Here is a 24,753-nt window from a genome sequence, read left to right on the forward strand (position 1 = left end):
GGGGGGGCGGCGCGTGAGCGGGTGGCGCGGGGCGGCGCGGGGCGGGCGGGCGCCCGCGATGTGCCACTCGGCGCCTCCCCCGCCGGGCCCGGGCTGCGCGGCGGCGGGGCGGCCTTAGGAGCCGGGCGAGCGGCGCGGAGGGGGCGAGCCCGGCGTGCGAGTCTCATTGTTGTGGGGGGGGCCCGTCGGGGCATGAGGGCGAGAGCACGGCGGGGGGGGCGGCCAGACAGAGCGAGCGAGGAGGAGGAGGAGGAGGACGCGGAGGAGGAGGAAGGAGGAGGCAAAGAAAAGAAGCGGCGGCGGCGGAGGAAGAGGAGGAGGGGGCGAGGAGGCGCGCGGCCCCCCGCTCCCTCCCTCCCCCCTGACCCCCGACCCCCGCCGGCCGGCCCCCCGCCCCAGCCCCGGAGGGAGCTCATGGGAGTATGAAGGAGATGGTAGGAGGCTGCTGCGTATGTTCGGACGAGAGGGGCTGGGCCGAGAACCCGCTGGTCTACTGCGATGGGCACGCGTGCAGCGTGGCCGTCCACCAAGGTATGGGGGTGGCCCGCGGGGGGCGGCGGGACCCTGGGGGCGGCGTGCGCGGGGCGCCCCCGGCCGCGCCCTCCGGAGACCTCCCGGGGCTCGCGTGCCCCTCCCCCACCCCACCTGAAGGGAAGGGAGGCGTGGGGGGGCTCCCCCCGCCCGGTCCTGGAAGACCGGGTCAGGCATTGTTTTCTTGCCTATTGTTCCAGTTCCGCGCCCCCCACCCCAAGTTGAGGGAGTTTGGGGAGAGTCTAGGGAGCAATGAGTGAACTCCCCGCGCCCCACCCCGCCGGTGTCGGGGCTGCCCGGGGAATGTTTACCTGCGAGGTGTCCCCTCCCGCCGGGTTATTTTGGTCCCGGCTCCCGGAGGAAGAGGTCAAGGGGGGGCGTCATCCCCCCTCGCTTCCGGATAATGGGAGGAGCGGACTTGGAAAGGGAAGAGAAGGGTCCCAGGGGAGAAGGGACTCCTAAAATCCGCCGGGGAAGAGCTAAGGATAGGAGAGAGGTTGTGCAGGGGGCCGGAATCGAGAAGAGGGAGGCTTGGAGTTTCCCCCAGCAGCACATGGTTCGGGAGTTAACTCCTTGAGGAATCTTGCCGAGGGCGCAGGCTGGCATCTCCCGCCTGCCTGGCACAAGCAGCCGGGCCCCCCCTTCCTGGGACATCCCTGAATGCTGTGGCCCGGGGCTCTTCCCGCCACGCTCCTCTGGGTTCCCAGCACCGCACCTGCCCTCGGCCTTGACTTTTAACCTGACTCTGTGATACTTAGAAGTAGAAGATGAGGTCCCTAGACCCCCTACTTCTCCGCCTAGTCCCTCACTGGCCCTTTAAGAAATCCCCCCGCCCACAACAACAAAACGTGTTTGACGGTCGTGACTGTTGTCCCCTCTGGTTTTCTCTGTTCCTGATGCTGATGGCTGGTCCGGGGAAGGAGCTGGGAAACAAGTCCAGAAAGGGCGTGGGGGGAGGATCTTCTAGAAGTTTAAGGTCAAAGACTCAGACTTCCCGCCCTGTTTGGAGTGCTTGATTGTGTGATTGAAGGCTGGTGTTGTGCGGTTGGGCAGTCCTGCTGTTAAGTGAGTGACCCCCAGACTGGGGAGCAGCCCCCATTACTGGAACTGGCTCTAGTTCTTTGGAGTCACCGCCTTCCCCCAGTTACCCTGGGAAAAAGCCACTGGCTGACAGCTTTGCTCAGCGACTGTCCTCCCCCCCCTCAGCTTGCTATGGCATCGTTCAGGTGCCAACGGGACCCTGGTTCTGCCGGAAATGTGAATCTCAGGAGCGAGCAGCCAGGGTGGTGAGTTCCAGACTGCCCCGCTCCACTCCCCGGCCCCTCCCACACACCTGAGCATCTCCGGTTGAGCTAGGGGACTCTGGTTGAGCTAGGGGACTCTGAGGCGAGGCTAGGGTGGGACTTAGCTCTGTCACACAGACTTCCTGTTTCCTGCACACCTACCTCCAACCCCTCCTCTGCCTCACGCTCATCCCTCCCTCTGCCCCATCTCAGGCATGGGGCTTTGGTTTTTGTCTGTTTGAACTTTTTTATTATGGGAAGTTTCCTACTCATATGAAAGTAGAGGAAAAACTATAATGAATCTCATGTCCCCTTCCTCATCTTCAACAGTTACCAACTCACAGCCAATCCTATTTCCACTGTAGCCCCATCCATCCCCCGCTAGAGCTTAGCATTTCAGCCAGGGACCCCTTGAATGTGTTCAGAGAGGGCCCAGCTCAGCAGATCCCCCAACCCCTGTGCACCCTTGCATTGGCAGAGGTGTGAGCTGTGCCCACACAAAGACGGGGCATTGAAGAGGACTGATAATGGAGGTGAGGAGGGCTCATCTGCTGAGGTCAGCAAGGCCCCCTGAGCAGGGTCTGGGAAGGCAGGAGTGGACTGGGTTGGGGTGGAGGCTGGGTTTTCTTTCCCTGGCTGGTGCTGGAATCTGATGGGAAGGCTGTGGAGGAGGGAACGGTCAGCAGCGTGGGGTCATGAGGGGTGGAGTCTCCAGCTTGCCATCTGCAGCTGAGGCCACCTCCACACTGCCCCAGGCTGGGCACATGTGGTGTGTGCCCTCTACATCCCCGAGGTGCAATTTGCCAACGTGCTTACCATGGAGCCCATCGTGCTGCAGTACGTGCCTCATGATCGCTTCAACAAGGTCGGCAACCCCCGCTGTGTCCCCTACCAATTCCCTCCTATCCATGGGTTCCTCCAACGCTCTCTTCATCCAGTGTAATTTGATTCTGTCCAACCAGCACTGAAAGGGAACTTGGGAGGTGGGTAGGTACCTACCAGTGAACCACCCTTCTGTTGACAGACACACTCGTGCTCTGGCACTCAGGTGAAATAGTAGGCTCCTCTGCAGTAGTTCTGCCAGAGGGTAGACCTTCACAGGTATTTCATTCATTCCTTTGCTGGACACATTTTATTAAGTGCCTACTATGCGCCAGACCTGGTGCAAGGTAGCTGGAATATGCTGTTCTGTGCTGATCAAGACAGGTGTGCTACCCGCTCAATGGAATGCAAGTTCTTGCATGCAAAGACCATAAATATCAGTAAAAAGACAAAGTAAATGCAATTTGTGATAAGTGCTGTGAAGAAAATAAGACATTAAAATAAAGACCTGGTGGGGGCTTACTTTAGACCAGATGCTAAAGGAAGGAGACATTTAGGCTGAGACCTGGGGCATGAGAAGGAGCCAGCTTCCAGGAGGGTGAGGGCCCCAGGTTCCAGGCAGAAGAAGGCCTGCGCAGAAGCGCAGAGGTGGGCATAAGCTCCCCAGTGAGCAAGACAGACACAGGCCTTGGCCTTTCAGAGCTCACCATCCAAGGACTGTGCTACCCAGCATAGTAGCCGTTGGCCATACATGGCTACATAAATTAATCAAAATTAAATGCAGGCCGGGTATGGTGGCTCATACCTGTGATCCCAGCACTTTGGGAGTCTGAGGGGTGTGGATCATCTGAGGTCAGGAGTTTGAGACCAGCCTGGCCAATATGATGAGACCCTCTCTCTAGAAAAATACAAAAATTAGCTGGGCATGGTGGTGAGCACCTGCAGTCCCAGCTACTCGGGAGGTTGAGGCAGGAGAATCCCTTGAACCCAGGAGGCGGAGGAGGTTGCAGTGAGCTGAGATCGTGCCGCTGCACTCCAGCCTGGGCGACAGAGGGAGACTCTTGTCTCAAATAAATAAATAAATAATAAATATATATTATTTATTTATTAAATAAATATTATTAAATAAATAAATATTTATTAAATAAATATTAAATAAATAAATATTTATTTATTAAATAAATTTATTATATATATAATAATAAATAAAAATAAACAAGAATTAAATACAATTTAGAATCTAGTTCCTCAGTCACACTAGCCGTAGTTCAAGTGCTAATAGCCCATGTGACTGGTGGCATTTGTCTTGGACAGTGTAGACCATAGAGCGTTTTCATCACTGCAGACAGTTCTGTGGGATAGCACTGATCTAAGACTGTGGAGAGCAAATGGAATGAAAGGGGTGGCCTAAGGACCATCAGTAGGACAGGGGCTCCCTGGAGGAGGGGACGATTGTGCTGTGTCCTGCAGACCTGTTACATCTGTGAGGAGCAGGGCCGGGAGAGCAAGGCGGCCTCAGGAGCCTGCATGACCTGTAACCGCCATGGATGTCGACAAGCTTTCCACGTCACCTGGTGAGACCCCCGTCCCACCCCCCGCCCCCTGGGGTTGTCCTGGATGGCCACTGATCAGGCTCGTTCTAGCTGCTGTCTTTTTGATGGTGGTGGCAATGCTTTCTTTGGATGGTCTTGGCTTCGCCTCAGCAGGGGGCCAGGAGGGTGGGAGGAAGGTGGCTCATCTGATATGTGGCCTCAGCCGTCTCAGGCTGCCCTCTCTGGTTAGTGCCCAAATGGCAGGCTTGCTGTGTGAGGAAGAAGTGCTGGAGGTGGACAACGTCAAGTACTGTGGCTACTGCAAATACCACTTCAGCAAGATGGTGAGTCCCAGCGGCCAGTGCATGAGAGGGTCAGTCAGCTGTGGTTAGATGGTTAGAGGGCATGGGCTTTGGGCCAGGCCAGTACCTGGTGCTAGGAGGACAGAGAGGGAAAGAACCCAGTCCCTGCCCAAGAGGAGCTCTTCATTGGATGAGGAATAAAGTATAGCTTCAAGTGTGTGGATCAGAGCTGGACCAAGCAGTCTGTCCCAAAAGACAAAGCTCAGACTCTGCCTGTCGGAGTCTAGGAGGCTTTAAGGAAGAGGTAGCATTTAAGCTGAGTGGAGGTGGAAATCAAAATAAGAGCCAACATTTGTGTGGGAGGCAGCATTTACTATGCCTCTGCCTTAGGACAAAGTTCTTGCCGTGTGTTATTTTGCGTGGTCCTCCCACCCACCCTAAGAACTAGGTGTACTATATTTTCCCCATTTTACAGATGAGTAAACTAAGGCTCACTGAGGTTATATAACTTATCTTGCAGCTGGTAGATGGGATTTAGAACGGGCAGCCTAATTTGAAAACTCCTCAAGAGCCTGCCAAACAGAGAAACGAGTCCCAGGCAGAGGGACTAGTGTGGACAAAGTCCTGAGAGGAGGAAGGGCATGGGTGAGCGGCGGGAGAATGGGGTGTTTGGTGGAGAAGAGGCAGGAGATGAGGTGAGAAAGCAGGGCCCGAGCTGGGCTTGTCTCTGCCCCAGGCTTCAGGCCTGGGGCCCAGGGGGAGGCTGGAAAGGGTGCTACTCTGTGTGTGTGGAGAGACTCGTGTGTCCCAGAAGCCGTGAGGTGTTCCAGAGCAGTTGGCTGCAGCTTGGATCTACCCCCTAGCCACAGGCTTGTCAGGCCTGTAAGTGGGAGAGTAACATGATCAGATTTGTTTTTTAGGAAGATTACCCTGGCAGCCGCTGTGAGGCTGGACCAGAAGGGCTGAGGCTGGTGGCCGGGAGACAGCTGCGAGAAGGGGGATGGAGGGGTGAGGCTGGATGCTAGAACCATTTCTAGGGAGACTTGCCTAATCGTGGGAGTGGCTGAGAAGTAGGAGTTGGGGGTGACATTTAGGATCTAGGCTCTAGACACTGAGTAAATGGAGCTTGAATACCTGGGGGTGCTATGAACAAGGGGTGCAGCTGGCTTCTGTAGGGGGAACACATGTCCTAATTTGCCCCAGACAGTCCCAGTTTATACCTGTTGCCCTGGTGTAATTATTAATAGTTCCCCTGTTTCATTTTTCAAAGTGTCGAGGTTTGGATCATAAGTTACATGGTCACCTTGGTTTCAGGGTTTGATGATAACTTAGGACAAGGAAACGAGCTTGGTTTGGTTTGCAGGAGGCGCCATGTGGAGACATTTAGATTTGGTGGATGTCAGACTCCTGGGCAGGGTGTAGTGGCAGCTCCAGGCTTATAAGGCTGGGGCTATAATCCCAGGGTGTCCACAAGGATAGATCAGGTGGGCCACAAAAGAGGGGGCCTTGCAGGGTATGGGGCTCTGCAGGTAGGAGCTGTGTCCAACACTGGGGAGCTGCCAGGTCAGACAAGGCCTGAAATTAACCCTTGGGCTTGGCAGTTGGGAGGTAGTTGGTGACCTTAGAGGGAGCAGCTACAAGCCCGGGGAGGGTGAAGCCGTCAGGCTGGGTCTGTAGTGAAGGGAATGGGGGAGGCGGGCCCTGGCTGGGAGGAGAGGCAGCATGAGGGTTGTTTGGGTTGTGTTGATGTTTACTTCCCCGCTTTTTTCAAGTTAAGGGCAGCATATCCTTTGGGACGGGAGCAACCACTGTGTTTGGTGGAGGGGAGGGGCCAGGAAAAAGGAGAAGGGGGTGATAGCTGAGCCAGGTGTCTAGAGGGGGGATCGGACGTGGAGTGCAGGGGAGCACTGGCTCCCCATGAGGGTCCCCTGCACACCCTCTGCTCCAGGGAAGGAGGTAGAAACGTGCCGTGGCTCAGTCAGCCAAGAGGGCACCATGGAGAGAGTGAAAGACCCGGGCCTCAGTGGTTGACTCTGACATCAGACGAGCCAGCTGGGATGCTCTAGGGTTTTCAGGCTGGGGAACGCTCTTCTGCTGAGCATCATAGAGGGCATGAGGTCCTCTTAGTGACGGACGGGGCACATGGGACTGACCCCCAGGATCAGGATCCTTTAACCTTTTGGAAGTGTTCCCTAAGCCTGTGAAAGGAGGGTTTGCAATTTCTCTCAAATCTCTCCCCCAGAAGACATCCCGGCACAGCAGCGGGGGAGGCGGAGGAGGCACTGGAGGAGGAGGCGGCAGCGGCGGCAGCATGGGGGGAGGTGGCAGTGGTTTCATCTCTGGGAGGAGAAGCCGGTCAGCCTCACCATCCACGCAGCAGGAGAAGCACCCCACCCACCACGAGAGGGGCCAGAAGAAGGTAGAAGCCCCTCCCTCGCCTGTCGTCACTCCCACATGGGGACTCAGAGACTCACAAACATGGCTCAAGAAGCCATCATGAGGTGCCCTTAAGGTCTTGGCCCTGCCTTCTTCCTTCCTCTGAGGCCACTGAGGGCAGGAGGGGGCTGAAGTGAAACGGGGGTGATGTGGGAACTTGGCTTCCCTGTGGCTGTATTAGTGGTTCCTCTGGGTCCTCCCCGTGACATCACAGTGTCCCCCAAGCCCCAGACACATGGCTCTGCACGTTGCACATGTCTCCGCAGTCCAGCCATGTGCCACCTAGTATGTAAGTGCTAATGCCTGCGTTCCCTCGCACCACATAGCACAGCGTGCCCTGCTCCTGTCCGTCTGTGCAGCTGTGTCCCAGGTGGACACCCTTGCAGGTGTGTGTTCACGCGCGAGGTGCTCTGTGGCACTGGCGTGATAATGGGACAGGCTATTTTTAGCAGGCGGGGCCGGGGGAAGGGCTGTTGGCTCTCATAGGAACTTGCCTGAGTTGCTCCTTCCCAGCCCATTATCCTGCCCTCCTCAGGGAGAGATGATGCCCACAAAACCCCATCCTGAGAGGGTGTCAGCTCCCCATACCCACATGTCATGTTTATCCTCGCCCAGACAGCCCCCCAGCACAGTACCTAGTCACCTCTTCCTTTCCAGAGTCGAAAGGACAAAGAACGCCTTAAGCAGAAGCACAAGAAGCGGCCTGAGTCGCCCCCCAGCATCCTCACCCCGCCCGTGGTCCCCACTGCTGACAAGGTACTGCTGCCCACGTTCAGGAGGGATGGCGCGTGGGTCTGGGGTGGCAGAGGGAGGGAGGCGAGGGGCGAGAGGTTGGTGAGCCAGGGAGTTGGGTACCCTCCCCATAGCTTCAAGTTAATGCCACTCCCCTCCCACCCCACACCCTCTACTCTCTTCCAGCCTAGAAGGGGCCACCAATCACTGACCAACCATGGGATTGGGGGTTTGGGGTGCTGGATGCCAGATGTTCCCATCTGCCTCTGTCCAGAGGGCCTCAGCCCTGGACTCTTGTCTGCAGAGAGTGGGGGATGGCACTCAGGCCTGCTCTCCAAGTTCTAGGGCCCATATCCCCAGAGATGAGTAGAGGACATCCCCTACGCCCCATCAGGAGGACACCCAAAGCTTGTCACCCAACCCAAATCCCACTCCGTGCAGGTTGGAGGGGCTGAAAGTTCTGACCAAGGTGTCATGGGGGGCAGGCCCCTGGACAGTACCCCCAAACTCCCACTCATCCCCCCCATTTCCAGCAGGGCATGGTATATCAGGCCTGTCTCCAGAAATGGGCAGCATCTGGATGAGCCATAGGCAGGCCCTACCCTAGGCCAGGGAATTACTAATCCAAGCTGGAACAGCCCTCCCTGCTCCCTACGAGCTGCCCTCCCCATGGGAGGAGAACCCAGGAGGGTGCGGGGAGCTGGAGAAATTGCTCCCTCCTGTCACCGTTATTGCCCATTCACCTCCACCCTACCTCAGACGGTTGGCAGAGCTCTGGGCACCTTAGCAGGAGGCTCAGGTATCAGGTTTCCAGGGTGATGTTGCTGTGGCAACTGCCCCAGTAAACTTCTCCTTTCCCTGCTTCCCAGGGCTCACCTGGAGAGCTTGTCATTCATGCCCTCTGACCTTTCCAGGGCCCTGCAGGCAGGTGGCAAGAAACGGCCAGGGATCTGGGAGTTTCTCCAGTAACTGGATGTCCCTTGGACATGCCAGAGAACTCCGCCCATCCCCCTCCACTGGACCCAGCACTTCAGCTACCCTTCCCCCCAGCCCCTCTCTTCCCTTGCTCTCAGAACCACATCTGGCTCCCTTCAGAACTCCAGCTGTTGAAAAGAACAAAGAGGAAGACAGAGACCAGGACTCTGCCTGGGAGGGGCAGGGCAGGGTGGCTCTTGTTTCCGGTCCAGCCTCCATTCAGCATTTATCTGTTCAGCACGATTGACTGAATACCTGGTCGCTACCAGGAGGAAAAGGGCCGTCCCTGGCAGCAGCCTGAAGCACGAATGAACTCACGGCATGCCAGGCTGTGTTCTGGAATCAGGAGATGGAAGGGCATATGGAGATTAGTCCATTTAATACTCAAAATAATCCAATTAGGTTGGAAATTTACCAACCCCATTTAATATATGAAGACGATGGGGCACAGAGAGGTTAAGTAATTTGCCTAAAAGCACACAGCTAGTAAAGTGGTAGAGCTGAGATTCCAACGCAGTCTGGCTTGAAGGCTTGTGCTCTTCACCTGCTGCCATCGGATGTCTCATCATTTATTGACCCCATATGATGTATCTGGCATCATGCTGCTTCCAACTCACCACATATGCATAGTGCTCCCCGTAAGGACACTGATACTCATTAAGGTTGAGACTTTGCACAGTATAACATGGCAGAGAGGTCAGGTGCAGTGGCTCACGCCTGTAGTCCCAGCACTTTGGGAGTCTGAGGCAGGTGGATCTCCTGAGGTCAGGAGTTCGAGACCAGCCTGGCCAACATGGTGAAACCCTGCCTCTACTAAAAATACAAAAAATTAGCAGGGTGTGGTGGCCGGTGCCTGTAATCCCAGCTACTTGGGAGGCTGAGGCAGGAAAATCACTTGAACCCGGGAGGTGATTGAAGGTTGCAGTGAGCCGAGATCGCACCATTGCACTCCAGCCTGGGCAATAAGAGTGAAACTCTATCTCAAAAAATAAAAATAAGAAAAAAACAAAAACATAGCAGTAAAGGGCAGAGCCTGCCAGGCTCATACCCTGCTCTGCCCGACTTAGAGCCCACGCTCCTTCAACCACCACCCTGCCACTCTCCTTGGTTTCTGGTGCCTCAGACACAGGACAGAACATTTCAGTGCAGAGTAGCAGCTGTTGACATGTGGTCATGTGTGCCCAGTTCTCTGGAAATAAGGGGACAGAGTGCCTTGTTCTACCTGAGGTATTTAGGGAGGCTTCAGGGAAGAGGGACTTCTAAGCTGGATTTTAAAGGATGAGAAATTTCCCAAGAAGAGTAAGGATAGGCTCTCCTGGCAGACGCTTAGTGTGTGCAATCTCAGGTTGTCTAGGAAGAGCATGGGGTGGTTAGAGAATGGGTGGAAAGCCAGGGGGCTGAAGTTTGGAGTAGTAGCTGGAGGGCTCCAGGATGGCACCAGAGAAGTCCATTCTCCTGTGGGTCCTCTTCTCTGCCTCGCCGCTTCCAGCATAGGTCCAGCTGCCTTAGGCGCCCTAAGTATTCAGTGAATGAATGGACCAATGAGTAAATCTCTTCAGACTCTGGGACTGTTTTCATCTCCCCCTCAGCTTCCATCTTCCCTGCCTAAGGTGAAAGACAGACGACTTCTTGGGTTCAGTGAATTCCCCTCTGCCTCACACCCAGGAGTGCCACATCTGCCTCCTCATATCCCTGCCTAGGAGCTCCCAGCCACTCCCTGCCCAGAAGTCCTTCACGAAACTAGCTGTGGGCTCTCCCAGTTGAGCGAGGTCCTGTGCCCCCCTGCTTCACTCCCACATCAGGATCAGCACAGGCCCAGGCAGCCGGTGTCGAACCTTCCTCTCTCCTCTCCTTCAGGTCTCCTCCTCAGCTTCCTCTTCCTCCCACCATGAGGCCAGCACGCAGGAGACCTCTGAGAGCAGCAGGGACTCAAAGGGGAAAAAGTCTTCCAGCCATAGCCTGAGTCATAAGGGGAAGAAACTGAGCAGTGGGAAAGGTGTGAGCAGTTTTACCTCTGCCTCCTCCTCTTCCTCCTCCTCTTCCTCCTCCTCTGGGGGGCCCTTCCAGCCTGCAGGTGAGTGTGAGCATCCGGGAGGAAGCTGGGAGCAGGGACAGCCTTTCATCCTGAGCTTTTCTGGCAAGGGACTTTGCATATTGGTTGTGCATCTCATTTACTTCTACATTGGTTCAGGATAAAGATGGGGAATCCCCTCCTCTCCAACCCTGCCCCTAAACCCTTCCTTCTTGAGCCAGAACTCTCCTCCTCCACCAACCCATAACAGTATTCCTTATCCCCTACATTTGTGCTGCAAGGTACAATTTTTCAAGCACCCCATAAACATTATCTCCTATAATCGCTACAGTCATCTGGTGAGGCCAGTAGGGTGCGAGTTACTCTCCATTTTAGTACAGGTGGGAAAGCTGGAGGGGTCGGGGGTACTTATCCCAGGACACAGACAGTAGCAGAGCTGAGACAGGAAACCAGGCGTCCCCATTCCTGGACCAGAGCTCTCTCCCTCCAGTACACGTGGGAGTGGGAGGGAGTGCAGGGATCTGGGGTCCAGCTGTAACCATTTTCCCTCTGTGCACAGTCTCGTCCCTGCAGAGCTCCCCTGACTTCTCTGCATTCCCCAAGCTGGAGCAGCCAGAGGAGGACAAGTACTCCAAGCCCACAGCCCCCGCCCCTTCAGCCCCTCCTTCTCCCTCAGCCCCCGAGCCCCCCAAGGCTGACCTTTTTGAGCAGAAGGTGGTCTTCTCTGGCTTTGGGCCCATCATGCGCTTCTCCACCACCACCTCCAGCTCAGGCCGGGCCCGGGCGCCCTCCCCTGGGGACTATAAATCTCCCCACGTCACGGGGTCTGGGGCCTCAGCAGGCACCCACAAGCGGATGCCCGCACTGAGTGCCACCCCTGTGCCTGCTGATGAGACCCCTGAGACAGGCCTGAAGGAGAAGAAGCACAAAGCCAGCAAGAGGAGCCGCCACGGGCCAGGCCGTCCCAAGGGCAGTCGGAACAAGGAGGGCACTGGGGCCCCAGCTGCCCCATCCTTGCCCAGTGCCCAGCTGGCTGGCTTTACCGCCACTGCTGCCTCACCCTTCTCTGGAGGCTCCCTGGTCAGCTCTGGCCTGGGAGGTCTGGCCTCCCGAACCTTTGGGCCTTCTGGGAGCTTGCCCAGCCTGAGCCTCGAGTCCCCCTTACTAGGGGCAGGTTAGTGACCCCTGGGGACAGAGGGCATTTCAGGGCCCAGCCAGTCTAGTGAGGAACAGAGCTTACACATGCACTTAGAAGGAAATGGGATGGATACTCCTCCAAAAGACAGAGCACAGACAGTCACCTTCAGGACATCCCCCTCTGCATGCCTGGAGTGGAAAGGATTGGGGGCAGATTGTCAGAAGGTTTTACCAAGTTTTGGGAGGGAGATTATAAAAGCTAGGAATTCCCCAGCCCTGGGCAGGGCAGTTTAACAAGCAGGCGCAGCAAGCAGATGTCACCCAGGCAAGAAGTGACATCTTTGCAGCAAGAGGGTTAGACTGGATGTGTAGCCAGAATCAGGGAGCACTGGAGCTGGGGAGGGGCTGTCACAGCCCTGGCTGAGCAGGAGTCTGGGGTGGAGGGTAACCGTGTGCTTCCCTCTGTCCTCCTTGTGCCTGCAGGCATCTACACCAGTAATAAGGACCCCATCTCCCACAGTGGCGGGATGCTACGGGCCGTCTGCAGCACCCCTCTCTCCTCCAGCCTCCTGGGGCCCCCAGGGACCTCGGCCTTGCCCCGCCTCAGCCGCTCCCCATTCACCAGCACCCTCCCCTCCTCCTCTGCTTCTATCTCCACCACTCAGGTGAGACCTGACTCCCGGGCTCCTCCTTCTCTGGGCAGGTTGGGGACAGATTGACAGAGGACCCTAGCCTTCTGTGGGAATTGGCGCAACTGGGCTGAGTTGCCACCAGACCTCCCTCCGGGCTCTGGTCCCCTCTGCTCCCCAGCACACCCGGCCCCGTGCACCCCAGTACACACAGTTGTGCCCTAGATCCAAGAATAACTGCCAGGGGATTCTACCTCCCTCCCTTAGGTGTTTTCTTTGGCTGGCTCTACCTTTAGCCTCCCTTCTACCCACATCTTTGGAACCCCCATGGGTGCCGTTAACCCCCTCCTCGCCCAAGCTGAGAGCAGCCACACAGGTATGTGAATATCTGACCCCCTCTCCCCTTTCTTCCCAAAGGTCTGACACCCATCACCTGCATGTGACCCCAGAAAGAATGGGAGAGCTTTCTGGCTGCCCCCTCCCTCTGGCCATTGCCCTCCCTGCAAAAACAAACAGGCCGGGTGTGGTGGCTCACGCCTGTAATCCCAGCACTTTGGGAGGCTGAGGCGGGTGGATCATCTGAGATCAGGAGTTCGAGACCAGCCTGGCCAACATGGTGAAACCCCGTCTCTACTAAAAATACAAAAACTAACCGGGTGTGGTGGTGGGCGCCTGTAATCCCAGCTACTCAGGAGGCTGAGGCAGGAGAATTGCTTGAACCTGGGAGGCGGAGGTTGCAGTGAGCGGAGATCAGGAAAGTCTTATCGCCCAGGCTCAAAACAAAACCCCAGCGTGGTGGCTCCCGCCTGTAATCCCAGCTACTCAGGAGACTAGCCTGGGCAACATAGGGAGAACCCGTCTCTTAAAAAAAAAAAAATCCACACACAGCAAACCACTTTCACGTTAGAACCAGCGAGAAGGCAGGTCAGGGCAGTTACTGCTCCATCTCACAGAAGAAAAAGACAGAGATGGAAGACTTGCTCAAGGCAGGGAATGGCAGAGCCAAAGCTTAGAGTCTGTTCTCCTGACTCCAAGCCCAGTGCTTTCTTTCACCGGTGTAGTGTGACTCCCGCTTGGCATCGGAGTGTGTCCTTGGGATCAGCCCTTACGGAGGTCTCAACCTCTCCGGGTATTTAGGAGTTAAGGGGGCGGGCCACAAGCTCCCCGCCCTCTCCCTGGAGAGTCAGCCCAGCCCCAGAGAGCTGATTGGTGCAGGGAGACCACCTGTCAGGCTGGGAGGCGGGGACTACAGCCAGGCTACCGACTCAGGTAAGCCTTAAAGGGGACAAATATGATTCCACGTTTAAGAACGGCAGGGATTCTGTAGCCCAAGGAAGAGTTTTGCCTCCTAATTAGGGATCTGATGAATGTAAAAAGTCATACAGAGCTAATTATGATAATAGCTGCAGTCATTAAGGGCTTGCTACATGCCAGCTAAACCCTTCAGGTAAACACTTCACATTTATTACCTTCTTTTAATCTTAGTAACAGTCACTTCAGAGAGGCTGGTTAGGAGCCCAAGGTCACAAAAGTTGGTGTCAGGTTTAAATTAAATCCAGGTCTGTCTTGACCTCAAATTTCTATAATTCTGAAGATCCCAGGAAAGGAATTGGGCGGTGGATCTGAAAGAAGCCAGACAGTGGAGCCTTCACCCCAGAGGAGGAAGGGAGAGCAGATGCCCGGGGTTTGCCTCCCAGGGGCAGGGTTTCCAAGCCAGGGCCCTCAGCTCTGGCCTTGAACTGCCAGTCTGGTGTTGGGGATTCCTGGGGAAGGGGATCTGCGGCGAGGTCCCAATCCCATATCCACCTCGGGGGCGGGAACCCTGAGGCAGCGACCACTCCTCCCCGCTGATCCCAGCCTTCCCTTCTTCCAAGAGCCAGACCTGGAGGACTGCAGCTTCCGGTGTCGGGGGACCTCCCCTCAGGAGAGTCTGTCTTCCATGTGAGGGAAGGGGCGGCCTGGAGGAGGGGCTGGGGGCAGGAGGGACACCCGAGGGAAGAGGGGCGGAGAGACCGGCGCGGGCTGGAACCCCTGGGGGGTACGGGGGAAGGGCCGGAGGAGCCTGGAGTGGTCGGATCCACTGAGCCCAGGTTCCTTCTGGCCGCAGGTCCCCCATCAGCAGCCTCCCCGCACTCTTCGACCAGACAGCCTCTGCACCCTGTGGGGGCGGCCAGTTAGACCCGGCGGCCCCAGGGACGACTAACATGGAGCAGCTTCTGGAGAAGCAGGGCGACGGGGAGGCCGGCGTCAACAGTGAGGAGGGGTGGCGCCGGTCGGGACGCCTGCCCTAGGGCCCCAGTAGTCATCTTTCTCCCCGAAGTCCCCAAGCTTCTTTAAGGTTCCGCCCCTAGGCCCCGCCCCAGCCTTGACTCTCGGCCACCCTGGGCCTCACCTCCCATCCCTGCCAGGCCACAGTACCGGCCCTGGCTCCTCTGCGCCCCGCCTTTGGCGCTCGTGGCCTCCGGGCCCCGACCTTACCAAACCGCAACTTCCGCTCTTCTCTCCTGACCCCTATGGCCTCGACCCCAGCCTCAGGCTCTGCCCCAGGTCCTCACACCTGTAGCTCCCCAACTCCCGCCTCTCTTCTCAGAGCTCACCTGTGTCCCTCATTAGGCTGGCGCCTCCTTTTTAAGGGCTGAGCCCTGGCTCCCCTCCAGGCCCCGCCCCCGGCCCCCTGGCCCCACCTCCGCCCGTCCTCGCCCCGCCCTCAGGTTCCTCGCTCTCTCCGCAGTCGTGGAGATGCTGAAGGCGCTGCACGCGCTGCAGAAGGAGAACCAGAGGCTGCAAGAGCAGATCCTGAGCCTGACGGCCAAAAAGGAGCGGCTGCAGATTCTCAACGTGCAGCTCTCTGTGCCCTTCCCTGCCCTGCCTGCTGCCCTGCCTGCCGCCAACGGCCCTGTCCCTGGGCCCTATGGCCTGCCTCCCCAAGGTGAGGGGATCCCGCCCAGCCTGGGAGAGAGGCTCCTGCCCTGCAGTCCGAACTGTCCCTGACTGCAGCCTGTGACATCCCTCTCACAGCCGGCAGCAGCGATTCCTTGAGCACCAGCAAGAGCCCTCCGGGAAAGAGCAGCCTCGGCCTGGACAACTCGCTGTCCACTTCTTCTGAGGTGGGCGCTACAAGGAGCGGGGCAGGAAGGAGGGGGAGACTCAAGGCTCTCCTGGTCCCATCTCTTCCCCGCAGCTATTGGAGGCTGGGCAGTGAAGTGACTGACTGAGCAATTGATTGATCCATTCAGTCCTCCCTTAATCAAGTAATATTTATGAGGTGCCCACTTAGTGCCAGGCATTGGCTAAGCAATCAGTGAGCAAAACGGGCACAGTGCTGCTTCTGAAGATAGGCTACCCCAAGCGAAGAAGGAGTAATTACAAACTGGGAGACATGTTAGGGTGGAGAGAAACTGAAGGCTGTGAGAGAGAGAACGGGGGAGGGCTGCTTCTGTGGATAGAAAGTGGCTAGGGAAGGCCTCTTTGAGAAGTATTTGTGAAGGGTTTATTATAGCGCCTCACACAGAATAATTCCTGTGTAATTGGTGGCGGTTGGAATAGCAGTTGCTGTTGCATTGTGGTTATTACTGGAATCCAACAAACTGGGTTCTTGTTCTCTCTGCCATTTGTTAACTGTGTGACTTGGGCAATAATAATCAAAATAATAACCAGCATTAATTGCACACTTACCCTTTGTCATGCCCTGTGCTGAGATTTTTTAAAGCATTCATTTAGTCTTCATAGTTAGCCTGTGGAATAGGTACTACTATTACCCTCCAGCTTATGAGTGAGTAAACTAAGACAGGTTGAACCCAAGGTCACCCAAGCCATTGAATTGTGGACATAGGATTTGAACCTGAGCCTTTCACTTCAGCTGTAGTGCTTTTGCCTGCAGAGTTACTTAACCTGTGCAAGAATCAATGGCTTCACGCATAAAATGAGAATAGCAAGATAGCACAGGTCAAGCCCTCAGCTCAGGATCTGGTTCACCAGATGGTCACCACCATCATCATTGTCCATTGTTAAATGAGGATGACGAGGGGCGCTGGGCTCTCAGGAAGGAGTCAGGAAACATGATTTGTGAAGACAATTTGGACTCTTAGCTCTCATTCCCAGACCTTGCTTCTTCCAGGGTGCCTGGGGGTGAAGTGGGGGTTGCTGTGCTCTGAGAATGCTGGTGGGTGCTGGGCCAGGGGCCAGAAAAGTCATGCTGGCCGTCTGACCCCTCCCTTCCCCCTCCCTCCCCAGGACCCACACTCAGGCTGCCCGAGCCGCAGCAGCTCGTCGCTGTCCTTCCACAGCACGCCCCCACCGCTGCCCCTGCTCCAGCAGAGCCCTGCCACTCTGCCCCTGGCCCTGCCTGGGGCCCCTGCCCCGCTCCCGCCCCAGCCACAGAACGGGTTGGGCCGGGCACCCGGGGCAGCAGGGCTGGGGGCCATGCCCATGGCTGAGGGGCTGTTGGGGGGGCTGGCAGGCAGTGGGGGCCTGCCCCTCAATGGGCTCCTTGGGGGGTTGAATGGGGCTGCTGCCCCCAACCCCGCAAGCTTGAGCCAGGCTGGCGGGGCCCCCACGCTGCAGCTGCCAGGCTGTCTCAACAGGTGAGGGAGAGCTCAGCCCTGGGAAAGGGAACAGGGTGGGGGGCTGGCTCTGGGAAGGGAGGGATTCTCCCCAAAACACCCACAATCTCTAAAAGGACAAATGGCCTCTCGTCTCACAGGGTATATAATCCTACTCACTTCTTGGCCTCTAGGGACTCCACAGACTGTTAGACATGAGTGTCCTCTGAACGGTAGCTCCCCAGGGACAAAAGAATTGTTGACTTCCTCTCCTTCACTCTAGGATTTCCTTCTGGGACAGTTCTTCCAAATCAGAACTGTATCCCTCCCACTGCACCCTATGAGCACAGTGTTCTAAGATCACACATCGCTGCCTTGCTTCCCCTGGGTCTGAGGGAGTCTGGGGGCTTGGGAGTGGGAGCAGGAGTGTTTCCCTGGCCCTCCCCCATGGTCTGTGTGTTGTCTGCTCCCCCGCCCCACTCCACCCCCACCTCAGCCTTACCGAGCAGCAGAGACACCTCCTTCAGCAGCAAGAGCAGCAGCTCCAGCAACTCCAGCAGCTCCTGGCCTCCCCGCAGCTGACCCCGGTAATGCCCCTCCCTTCCCTGCCTCAGGGGCCCCTTGGTCTGCCTGGAAGGGCTCATCTCAGAGGATCAGGGCCAGCCAGGAGAGGGCAGGAGCAGAGAGAGGTGGGGGAAGCTCCAGGCTGGGCCTGTGAGACTGGGGTTGGGCCCTGTGGAGCATCCATGGGAGGAAGGGGGATAAGATCACGCCCAGGGTCCCCTGGGCATTGAGAAAGGGCTGCTGTAATAGCCCCAGGTCCGCATCCTGGTGAGAGACTCTGGAGGGCAGCAAGTCCTCAGTTATTGAGCATTTCAGTCCCAGCCCCAAAGACATTCAGGGGAAACTCCAGGGTCTAAGTGGCTGAGCAGGTGACACCACCCTCAACCATAGTATCTTCTTTGGGTCTGTCTCCTGTTGGGTCAGCTGAAACTACCTTTGGAGAAAAGGGGTTTTACTTTTTAAAAATGAGGGAAGCAGCCGGGCGTGGTGGCTCACGCCTGTAATCCAAGCACGGGAGACTGAGGCAGGCAGATCACTTGAGCTCAGGAGTTTGAGATCAGCCTGGGCAACTTGGCGAAACTGCATCTCTACAAAAAATGAACTGGGTGTGGTGGCACGCGCCTGTAGTCCCAGCTACTCAGGAGGCTGAGGCAGGAGAATCGCTTGAACCTGGGCAATGGAGGCTGCAGTAAGCTGAAATGGCGCCAATATACTCCAGCGTGGGTGACAGAATGAGACCCTGTCTCAAAAACAAAACAGGGAGTTGAAAAAATAAGAAAAATAAACATTTTAATATAAAGAAACATTAGACAGGAAACCAGTTCAGCTGGCTGCCTGTAGGGACCAGATGGAAGCAGGAGGAGTAAGTTCTTAAGGTAAACTTTGATATATTATTTTGGTTTTTGGGACATTAAGAAGGCTTTGCCTATTCAAAGCAAAAATAAATGAATCTTAAATGATAGAAGCAAACAAAACAAAAGAGAAAGGGAATTGAAAACTTTTTTTTTTTTTTGAGACAGAGTTTCACTCTTGTTGCCCAGGCTGGAGTGCAATGGTATGATCTCGGCTCACTGCAACCTCCGCCTCGTGGGTTCAAGAGATTCTCTCACCTCAGCCTCCGGAGTAGCTGGGATTACAGGTGCATGCCACCATGCCCAGCTAATTTTTGTATCTTTAGTAGAGATGGGGTTTCACCATGTTGGCCAGGCTGATCTCAAACTCCTGACCTCAAGTGATCCACCAGCCTCAGCCTCCCAAAGTGCTGGGATTACAGGCGTGAGCCACAGTGTCCAGTGAATTGAAAACTATTGACCTAGTCAGTAGTTTTGGCAAAACCCCGTCTCTACTAAAAATACAAAAATTAGCCAGATCTGGTGGCAGGCCCCTGTAATCCAGCTACCTGGGAGGCTGAGGCAGGAGAATCGCTTCAACCCAGGAGGTGGCGGTTGCAGTGAGCCAATATCGCACCACTGTACTCCAGCCTGGGTGACAGAGCAAGACTCCGTCTCAAAAAAAAAAAAAAGAAAACTATTGACCCAGTTTAGTGTTTTTCAACGTGGGGGCGTCTGTGGTTGTCTTAGGAGCTGAGGGGTGATTCTGTGGGCAGGGCCAGAGATGGTAAATGCCCTGCTGTTGGCTGGCAGTGCTGCAGCTGACAAATGCCAATGGCATGCAACCATTTTCTTGTCTAGATGGGGAGACCGAGGCTAAGTGGGAAATGCGAGACAGTACCTTGACTGTCTCTCAGGCCTCTTGCCTCCTGGTTCCAGTGTGATGGGGTGGGGCCCAGCCAGGTAGGGCAGGCAGGCAGCAGGTTAGAGATCCCCAGGACTGTTGGCCAACAAGCAGTCTGGCCCCCTTGCAGGAACACCAGACTGTTGTCTACCAGATGATCCAGCAGATCCAGCAGAAACGGGAGCTGCAGCGCCTGCAGATGGCTGGGGGCTCCCAGCTGCCCATGGCCAGCCTGCTGGCAGGAAGCTCCACCCCGCTGCTGTCTGCGGGCACCCCTGGCCTGCTGCCCACGGCGTCTGCTCCACCCCTGCTGCCCGCTGGAGCCCTAGTGGCTCCCTCGCTTGGCAACAACACAAGTCTCATGGCTGCAGCAGCTGCAGCTGCAGCAGTGGCAGCAGCAGGCGGACCTCCAGTCCTCACTGCCCAGACCAACCCCTTCCTCAGCCTGTCGGGAGCAGACGGCAGTGGCGGTGGCCCCAAAGGAGGGGTGAGTAAGGGGCCCGGGGCCTTTCTGCCTCCCCTCTGAGGGACGGGTAGAGATGGATTGTCAGAAGGCTTATCAGGTGCCTCAGCAGGGGGAAGGAAGCAACCCCTAGGTCAGCGAAGTGCCCTGCCTCAGACCCCAGGGCCTCTGCTTGCACATGGGTGCCCTCCTGCAGGGTCAAGAGAGATCCAATCTGAGCATGGGCTCAGAGGAAAAGGACCAATTAGAAAACAGGCTTCCTCCAGGAGGACCAATTAGAAAAAGCCATTTTGTTTCTGAGCAGACCAATTAGAAAAAGATGACCCTCTGGGTAGGCCAATGTCAGAAAGGCCCTCTTTCCCCCTCCTGAGGGCACACAGCCTTAGCTGGCACATGCCTCCGCTGCCCGGTGCTCTTCTGCAGGATGGTTTCACACCCCTGCGCATCGGCCCTGGCATGCACCCCTCAGAGCCCAGTCCAGAGGCTTCCATTGGCCCCGGTTCAGCACCCCACAGCAGCTTTCTTGGCCCAGGAAGCTGTTCTTATCTCGGGGTTAGGACCTGACACTTTCCGCACCCCCGGCCTCCCTCCTTCTCTTTCCAGACCGCTGACAAAGGAGCTTCAGTCAACCAGGAAAAAGGCTAAATCCACCCTCACCCCTCCTGACCCCCCAAGTGGAGGGAGCAGATCCTGGCCTGTGGGGTCCTAGCCTGGAGCAGGCGCCTGCGCCCAGTCCCTGGAGAGCCCTGACCCAGAGCCTGTGCTGAGGTCCAGGGAGTGTGGGGAGCTCCTGGTGCCAAGGACTGAGACTGAGAGGGGAGCCCCTTCCATCTGGCCCCCTTCCCTTTCCACACTGTCCGCTTTGTGAGGCTCAGAGGAAGGACAGGCTGCAAGCCCGCCTAGAAGCTCCACCCCCAGCAAATATTTTGGAGGTCCCCCCCTCCCCAGAGCAGAGTGGGCCATGGCAGAAGTAGGGGGTTGGTTGGACCTGTCACATGAAATGGATCAGCACTTGAATGGGGAGAAGTGGAGGGAGAGGCCATGGGCCTTTCCCTGCGGGGAAATCTTTTATGGAAGAAGGGCTGGACCCACTTTACCTGCAGTTTCTTCCCAGCTCGGGCAGATGGCAGAAGGGACCCCTTGGACTTTATCTCGCCATCCCTCCCCCAAGTGCAGGGGCACAAGCTGAGCTTGTAAAAGCCCACAGATGTCGGGGGCTGGAGAAGGGGCAGGAGAGCATCACACTCAGTCCCAGCTGCCTCAGCCTCTTGGGGCCCCATGATGGGGAGGAGAGGGCAGGTGCGGGGAGGCTCCAGCCTTCCTTGGTGCCCCGCCCTTTGTTTGCACTATTGGACTTAGGAGTGCCGAGGGTGGGGAGATGGAGCTGCCCGACTCAGTGTGTGAGTGTGTGTGTGTGTGTGCATGTGTGTGTATGTGTGTGTGTCTGTCTGCCTGTCTCTCACCCCTGGACCCAGGGCAGCCAAGGGTAGGGATAGGCGCAGTGGTCAGATGAAGCAGCGCCAGAGAGGGGACCTCCCAGCTCTTATTTGCACCCTCCCCACCTCACCACCTTTGCTCCCTCTCTGGGGGCATGAGTGGTTAACAAAAACCAGAGTAGTACTCCAATATTGGAGAGTCACTGGGGGCTCGGGGCTTTGAATCAGGGTAATATCCTGCCTTCCCTCCCCCATGGTCTCAGGGCCCCCTTAGGGCCCCTACCCCACTGATAGCTTCGTCCTTCTCTGGCACAAGGGGAGCCCCAGGGCTTGGGGGAGGGGGTAAGGTGGAGGGAAATGCCACTGCTTTTAGCAAAAGCCTCCCTTCCAGAATTAACCAGCCTGCCTCCTGCACCCCACCCCCACCAACCAGGGGAGCCACTAAGCTGACGTAACAACTGTCCCCTACCCACCAGCTATTTCCCCAGGGTAGAGTGGGCAATTCTTACCTTCAAAGAGTCCCCGCCTGCCCAGGCCGTTGGCCCAGAGGCTGAGTGGACGGTCAGGAGAGAGGCAAGAGGCAAGGCGAAGCCTGTGTCCCTGTTTCAGTTGCACTGGGGTTGGAGCCCAGGGTAGGGGTTTCCAGCTTCCCCAGGCTCCCGCCTTGTCAGTCTCTTTGCATGTGTGGATTTTTCTGTGTGTGTTTGTTTGGGTTTTTGTTGTTGGGTTTTTTTTTCTTTTTCTTTTTTTTAATAAAGAAAAGAAGATGTGTATATTTTTGGCAACAACAGAAACGTAGTGCAGATATATTTTTGCCTGTGCTGCTCAACTGTTTTTTTTCTGATACTGAAAGTAATATTAATATTCCTGTTGATAAGACTTTGTAAGATGTTAGGGAGCTGATAATGGAGGGGGTGGGAATCCTTCAAAGGCAATTTCTTAGGCACTTGCAAGGGCTTGGGGGAGGGAGAGGCAGTTGTGATGACCTCAGAAATACTCACTTTTTATTAATGCTAAATATGTTAGAAGTGATAGAATTCAGCATTTTATTCATCTTAATCTATTAAGCTGTGTAACTCCCTGCCCCAAACCACTGAAAAGAAAAGTAACCTTCAGGCCAGGCCCAGTGGCTCATGCCTGTAATCCCAACACTTTGGGAGGCTGAGGCGGGCGGATCACCTAAGGTCAGGAGTTGAAGACCAGCCTGGCCAGGCCAACATGGTGACACCCAGTCTCTACTAAAAATACAAAGAAATTAGCTGGGTGTGGTGGCACACACCTGTAATCCCAGCTACTCGGGAGGCTGAGGCATGAGAATTGCTTGAACCCGGGAGGCTGAAGCTGCAGTGAGCTGAGATCGTGTCACTGCACTCCAGCCTGGGCGACAGAGTGAGACTGTCTCAAAAAAGAAAAAAAAGAAAAGTAACCTTCAGAGATTCTTAGAAGAGTTGCTCATTCACACCCACACCCTTGCCCAAGGCTGGCCCACTTAGAGCGAAACTTAACTTCTGTCTGGATGGGAAGGGAAGTAAATCTACCCTGAGGCTGCCATGTTGAAGAGTGAGAGGTCCAAGTGATTCTGTGCATTGAAACCAAGATACCCCACCCCCGCCCAATACTTCTTCCCTCCCTCAGCTCATCTCCAAGTGTCTGTTCTCCAACTCTCCCAAGCCGCTTGCATTCCCCAGACTGGGCTACTGTGGTTAGATTTGAAGACAGGGCCCAGGCTGGGTATGAATTGATGCAGCCCTCTTCTCTTTCCCCCATCTCTAATGAGAGAGGTAGTGGCATTTCCTTCTCAGGGAGCTTCAACGGGAAAGGTCTGGAAAGCTTCAGGAGGAGCAGAATACCAATGCAGGGGGATGACTGTAACGATCTCACCCTCTCCTAACCTCAGTCCCTTTTACGAGAGTGAATTTGGATGGTGGAGGGTGGGAAGGGACCCAGATTTGTAGATCTCTTTGTCTGGGGGAGGGGAAGGATGTGGTTTGCAGAGCGGAAGCAGAGTTTGGAAACGCATGAGAGCAGAGCTTCGTGTGTTCCCACCCTCAGTGAGGAGGTGTGAGTGGGTGAGCATGTGGAGTCGGGTGTTCCCACCCTCGGTGAGAAGGTGTGAGTGGGGGTGCATACGGAGGCAGTGCCTGCTGTGGGGTCACAACTGGTGCATGCCAGCGCTGAAGGGACCTGTCTTTAGGGGTCATTTCAGCCAGCCCCTCCCATCACAGATGACAGCTCCAAGCCTAGAAGGGGCTCAGTGACAGGGCCAGGACCAGCCCTCAGGACTGTGGCCTCCTGGCCCTTGGTTCCCAGGGCATGGTCTCCACATGGCTGGCTGGCTTGCTGTCCCTGTGTGTGTGACACACAGTGTGAGTGCAGGGCTGTGCCTGGGGTGGGAGGGTGTCTATGTGGCACTGACTGTCTTAGCTCAGAGCTAGTGGATCCTCTCCATGGACAATGACACTTTAAGGATTGTCTTGGTTCGTTTTTCCTATTTGTGGGGCTTTTTCCCCCTCAGGCTCCTGGGTCTGCGCTGCCTCAAGGTGTCCTGACCTTGAGGCTGATGAGGGGACCCCTGCCCATTCCCCCCATACTGAGTTCTAGGGAGGTGCTCACCCCAGACTCTCAGGAAGGGTCTAGAGAAATGAGAGGAGCCCAAGCTAGGGGCCAGCTCTGAGAAAGGGTAACCTCCACGCTTCTCTTTCCCAAATTGGAAATGAAGACAAGTTTTCAAAGGCACAGGCTTCCCCTGCCACCTTCTAGGATCTTCCTTGGTGTGCAGTGGGCCAGTTAGGGGTGGGCAGCTTGCACCCAGTTCTCCTTTATCTCAACTTATTTTCCTGGGGAGAGGTGCCTAGAGGGATTGAGGTAACTTCAACTGGGAATTCTGAGGAAGGTGGGCAAGTAGCCTTGGCTCTCTCCTGCCATGGCGACCCAGATTGAGAGTGTGTCTAGCTCCCGACCACTTTGTCTTGACCTACTGAAAAGTTGGGAACTGAGGGGTGCCTTCATTCCCCTTTGTTCACTTTCTCCAGCTCAACTTGGGACTGGGGTGGTGGGACTGGAAACCCCACCCCTGCTCCCATCCCGCCCCCTTTCTATCCCAGCCTGTTTCCATGTAGCAGACCCTTCCTAGGGAGCAGGGAGGGGAAGCTACAGATTGCAAACCCAGGGGCTCCTTTTTCATTCTTTCTAAAACCTTGATATCCTCAGCCCAAAGGCGATGCCCCCTGCCACCTCCAAGCCTGGAATTGTGCATAACCCGGATCTTGTATCTTTGTATAACGGATGTTATTTGTACGAAGGGCAGTTCGTAAACAGCACTTGTTCTTTTAATAAAAGAATGTTTTGCAAAAAAAAAAAAAATCCGAAGAGTCCGTGCGTGGTCTGGCTTTATGGAAAGGGACAGGAGGTGGGTGCCAACTGCGGGAGGGTAGGAGGGCGTGGGCTGCGGCCCTTCTGTCGGCACTCAGCGGCAGAGCGCGCACAGACGCGAATGCTCAGCACACCCGGGCCCAGCCCGCAGGGTGCATCAATCCGTGGGCACCGGCCGTCGGGACCCTGACCCGTCCCGAGGTGACGCGACGCCCGCGTACTCGCTCCCAGA

At 56.2% G+C, this 24,753-nt stretch overlaps 1 protein-coding gene and 1 long non-coding RNA gene across 2 annotated transcripts in view; one reads left to right on the forward strand and one right to left on the reverse strand.

Annotated features, from left to right (window-relative positions):
- Positions 1–1,049, reverse strand: part of LOC112608938 — a 3,176-nt gene extending 2,127 nt beyond the window's left edge. Inside the window, exon 1 of the long non-coding RNA XR_003116138.1 lies at positions 843–1,049. This is a non-coding gene — a long non-coding RNA (uncharacterized LOC112608938). The remainder of the gene's footprint in view (positions 1–842) is intronic.
- MLLT6 (MLLT6, PHD finger containing) lies at positions 354–24,518 on the forward strand. The gene is made up of 20 exons (XM_025361068.1): positions 354–531; positions 1,738–1,817; positions 2,293–2,347; positions 2,570–2,679; positions 4,107–4,210; positions 4,419–4,512; positions 6,713–6,889; positions 7,564–7,662; positions 10,471–10,687; positions 11,205–11,819; positions 12,266–12,447; positions 12,679–12,787; positions 14,286–14,352; positions 14,519–14,664; positions 15,143–15,340; positions 15,430–15,518; positions 16,645–16,994; positions 17,449–17,539; positions 19,381–19,737; positions 20,317–24,518. Exons 1-20 carry the CDS (start codon positions 423–425, stop codon positions 20,356–20,358), a joined length of 3,291 nt encoding a protein of 1,096 aa, XP_025216853.1. The 5' UTR covers positions 354–422; the 3' UTR covers positions 20,359–24,518.
- The last annotated feature ends 235 nt before the right edge of the window (positions 24,519–24,753 follow it).

The sequence above is a fragment of the Theropithecus gelada genome, chromosome 16 (genome assembly GCF_003255815.1).
Source record: "Theropithecus gelada isolate Dixy chromosome 16, Tgel_1.0, whole genome shotgun sequence".
NCBI lineage: Eukaryota > Metazoa > Chordata > Mammalia > Primates > Cercopithecidae > Theropithecus > Theropithecus gelada.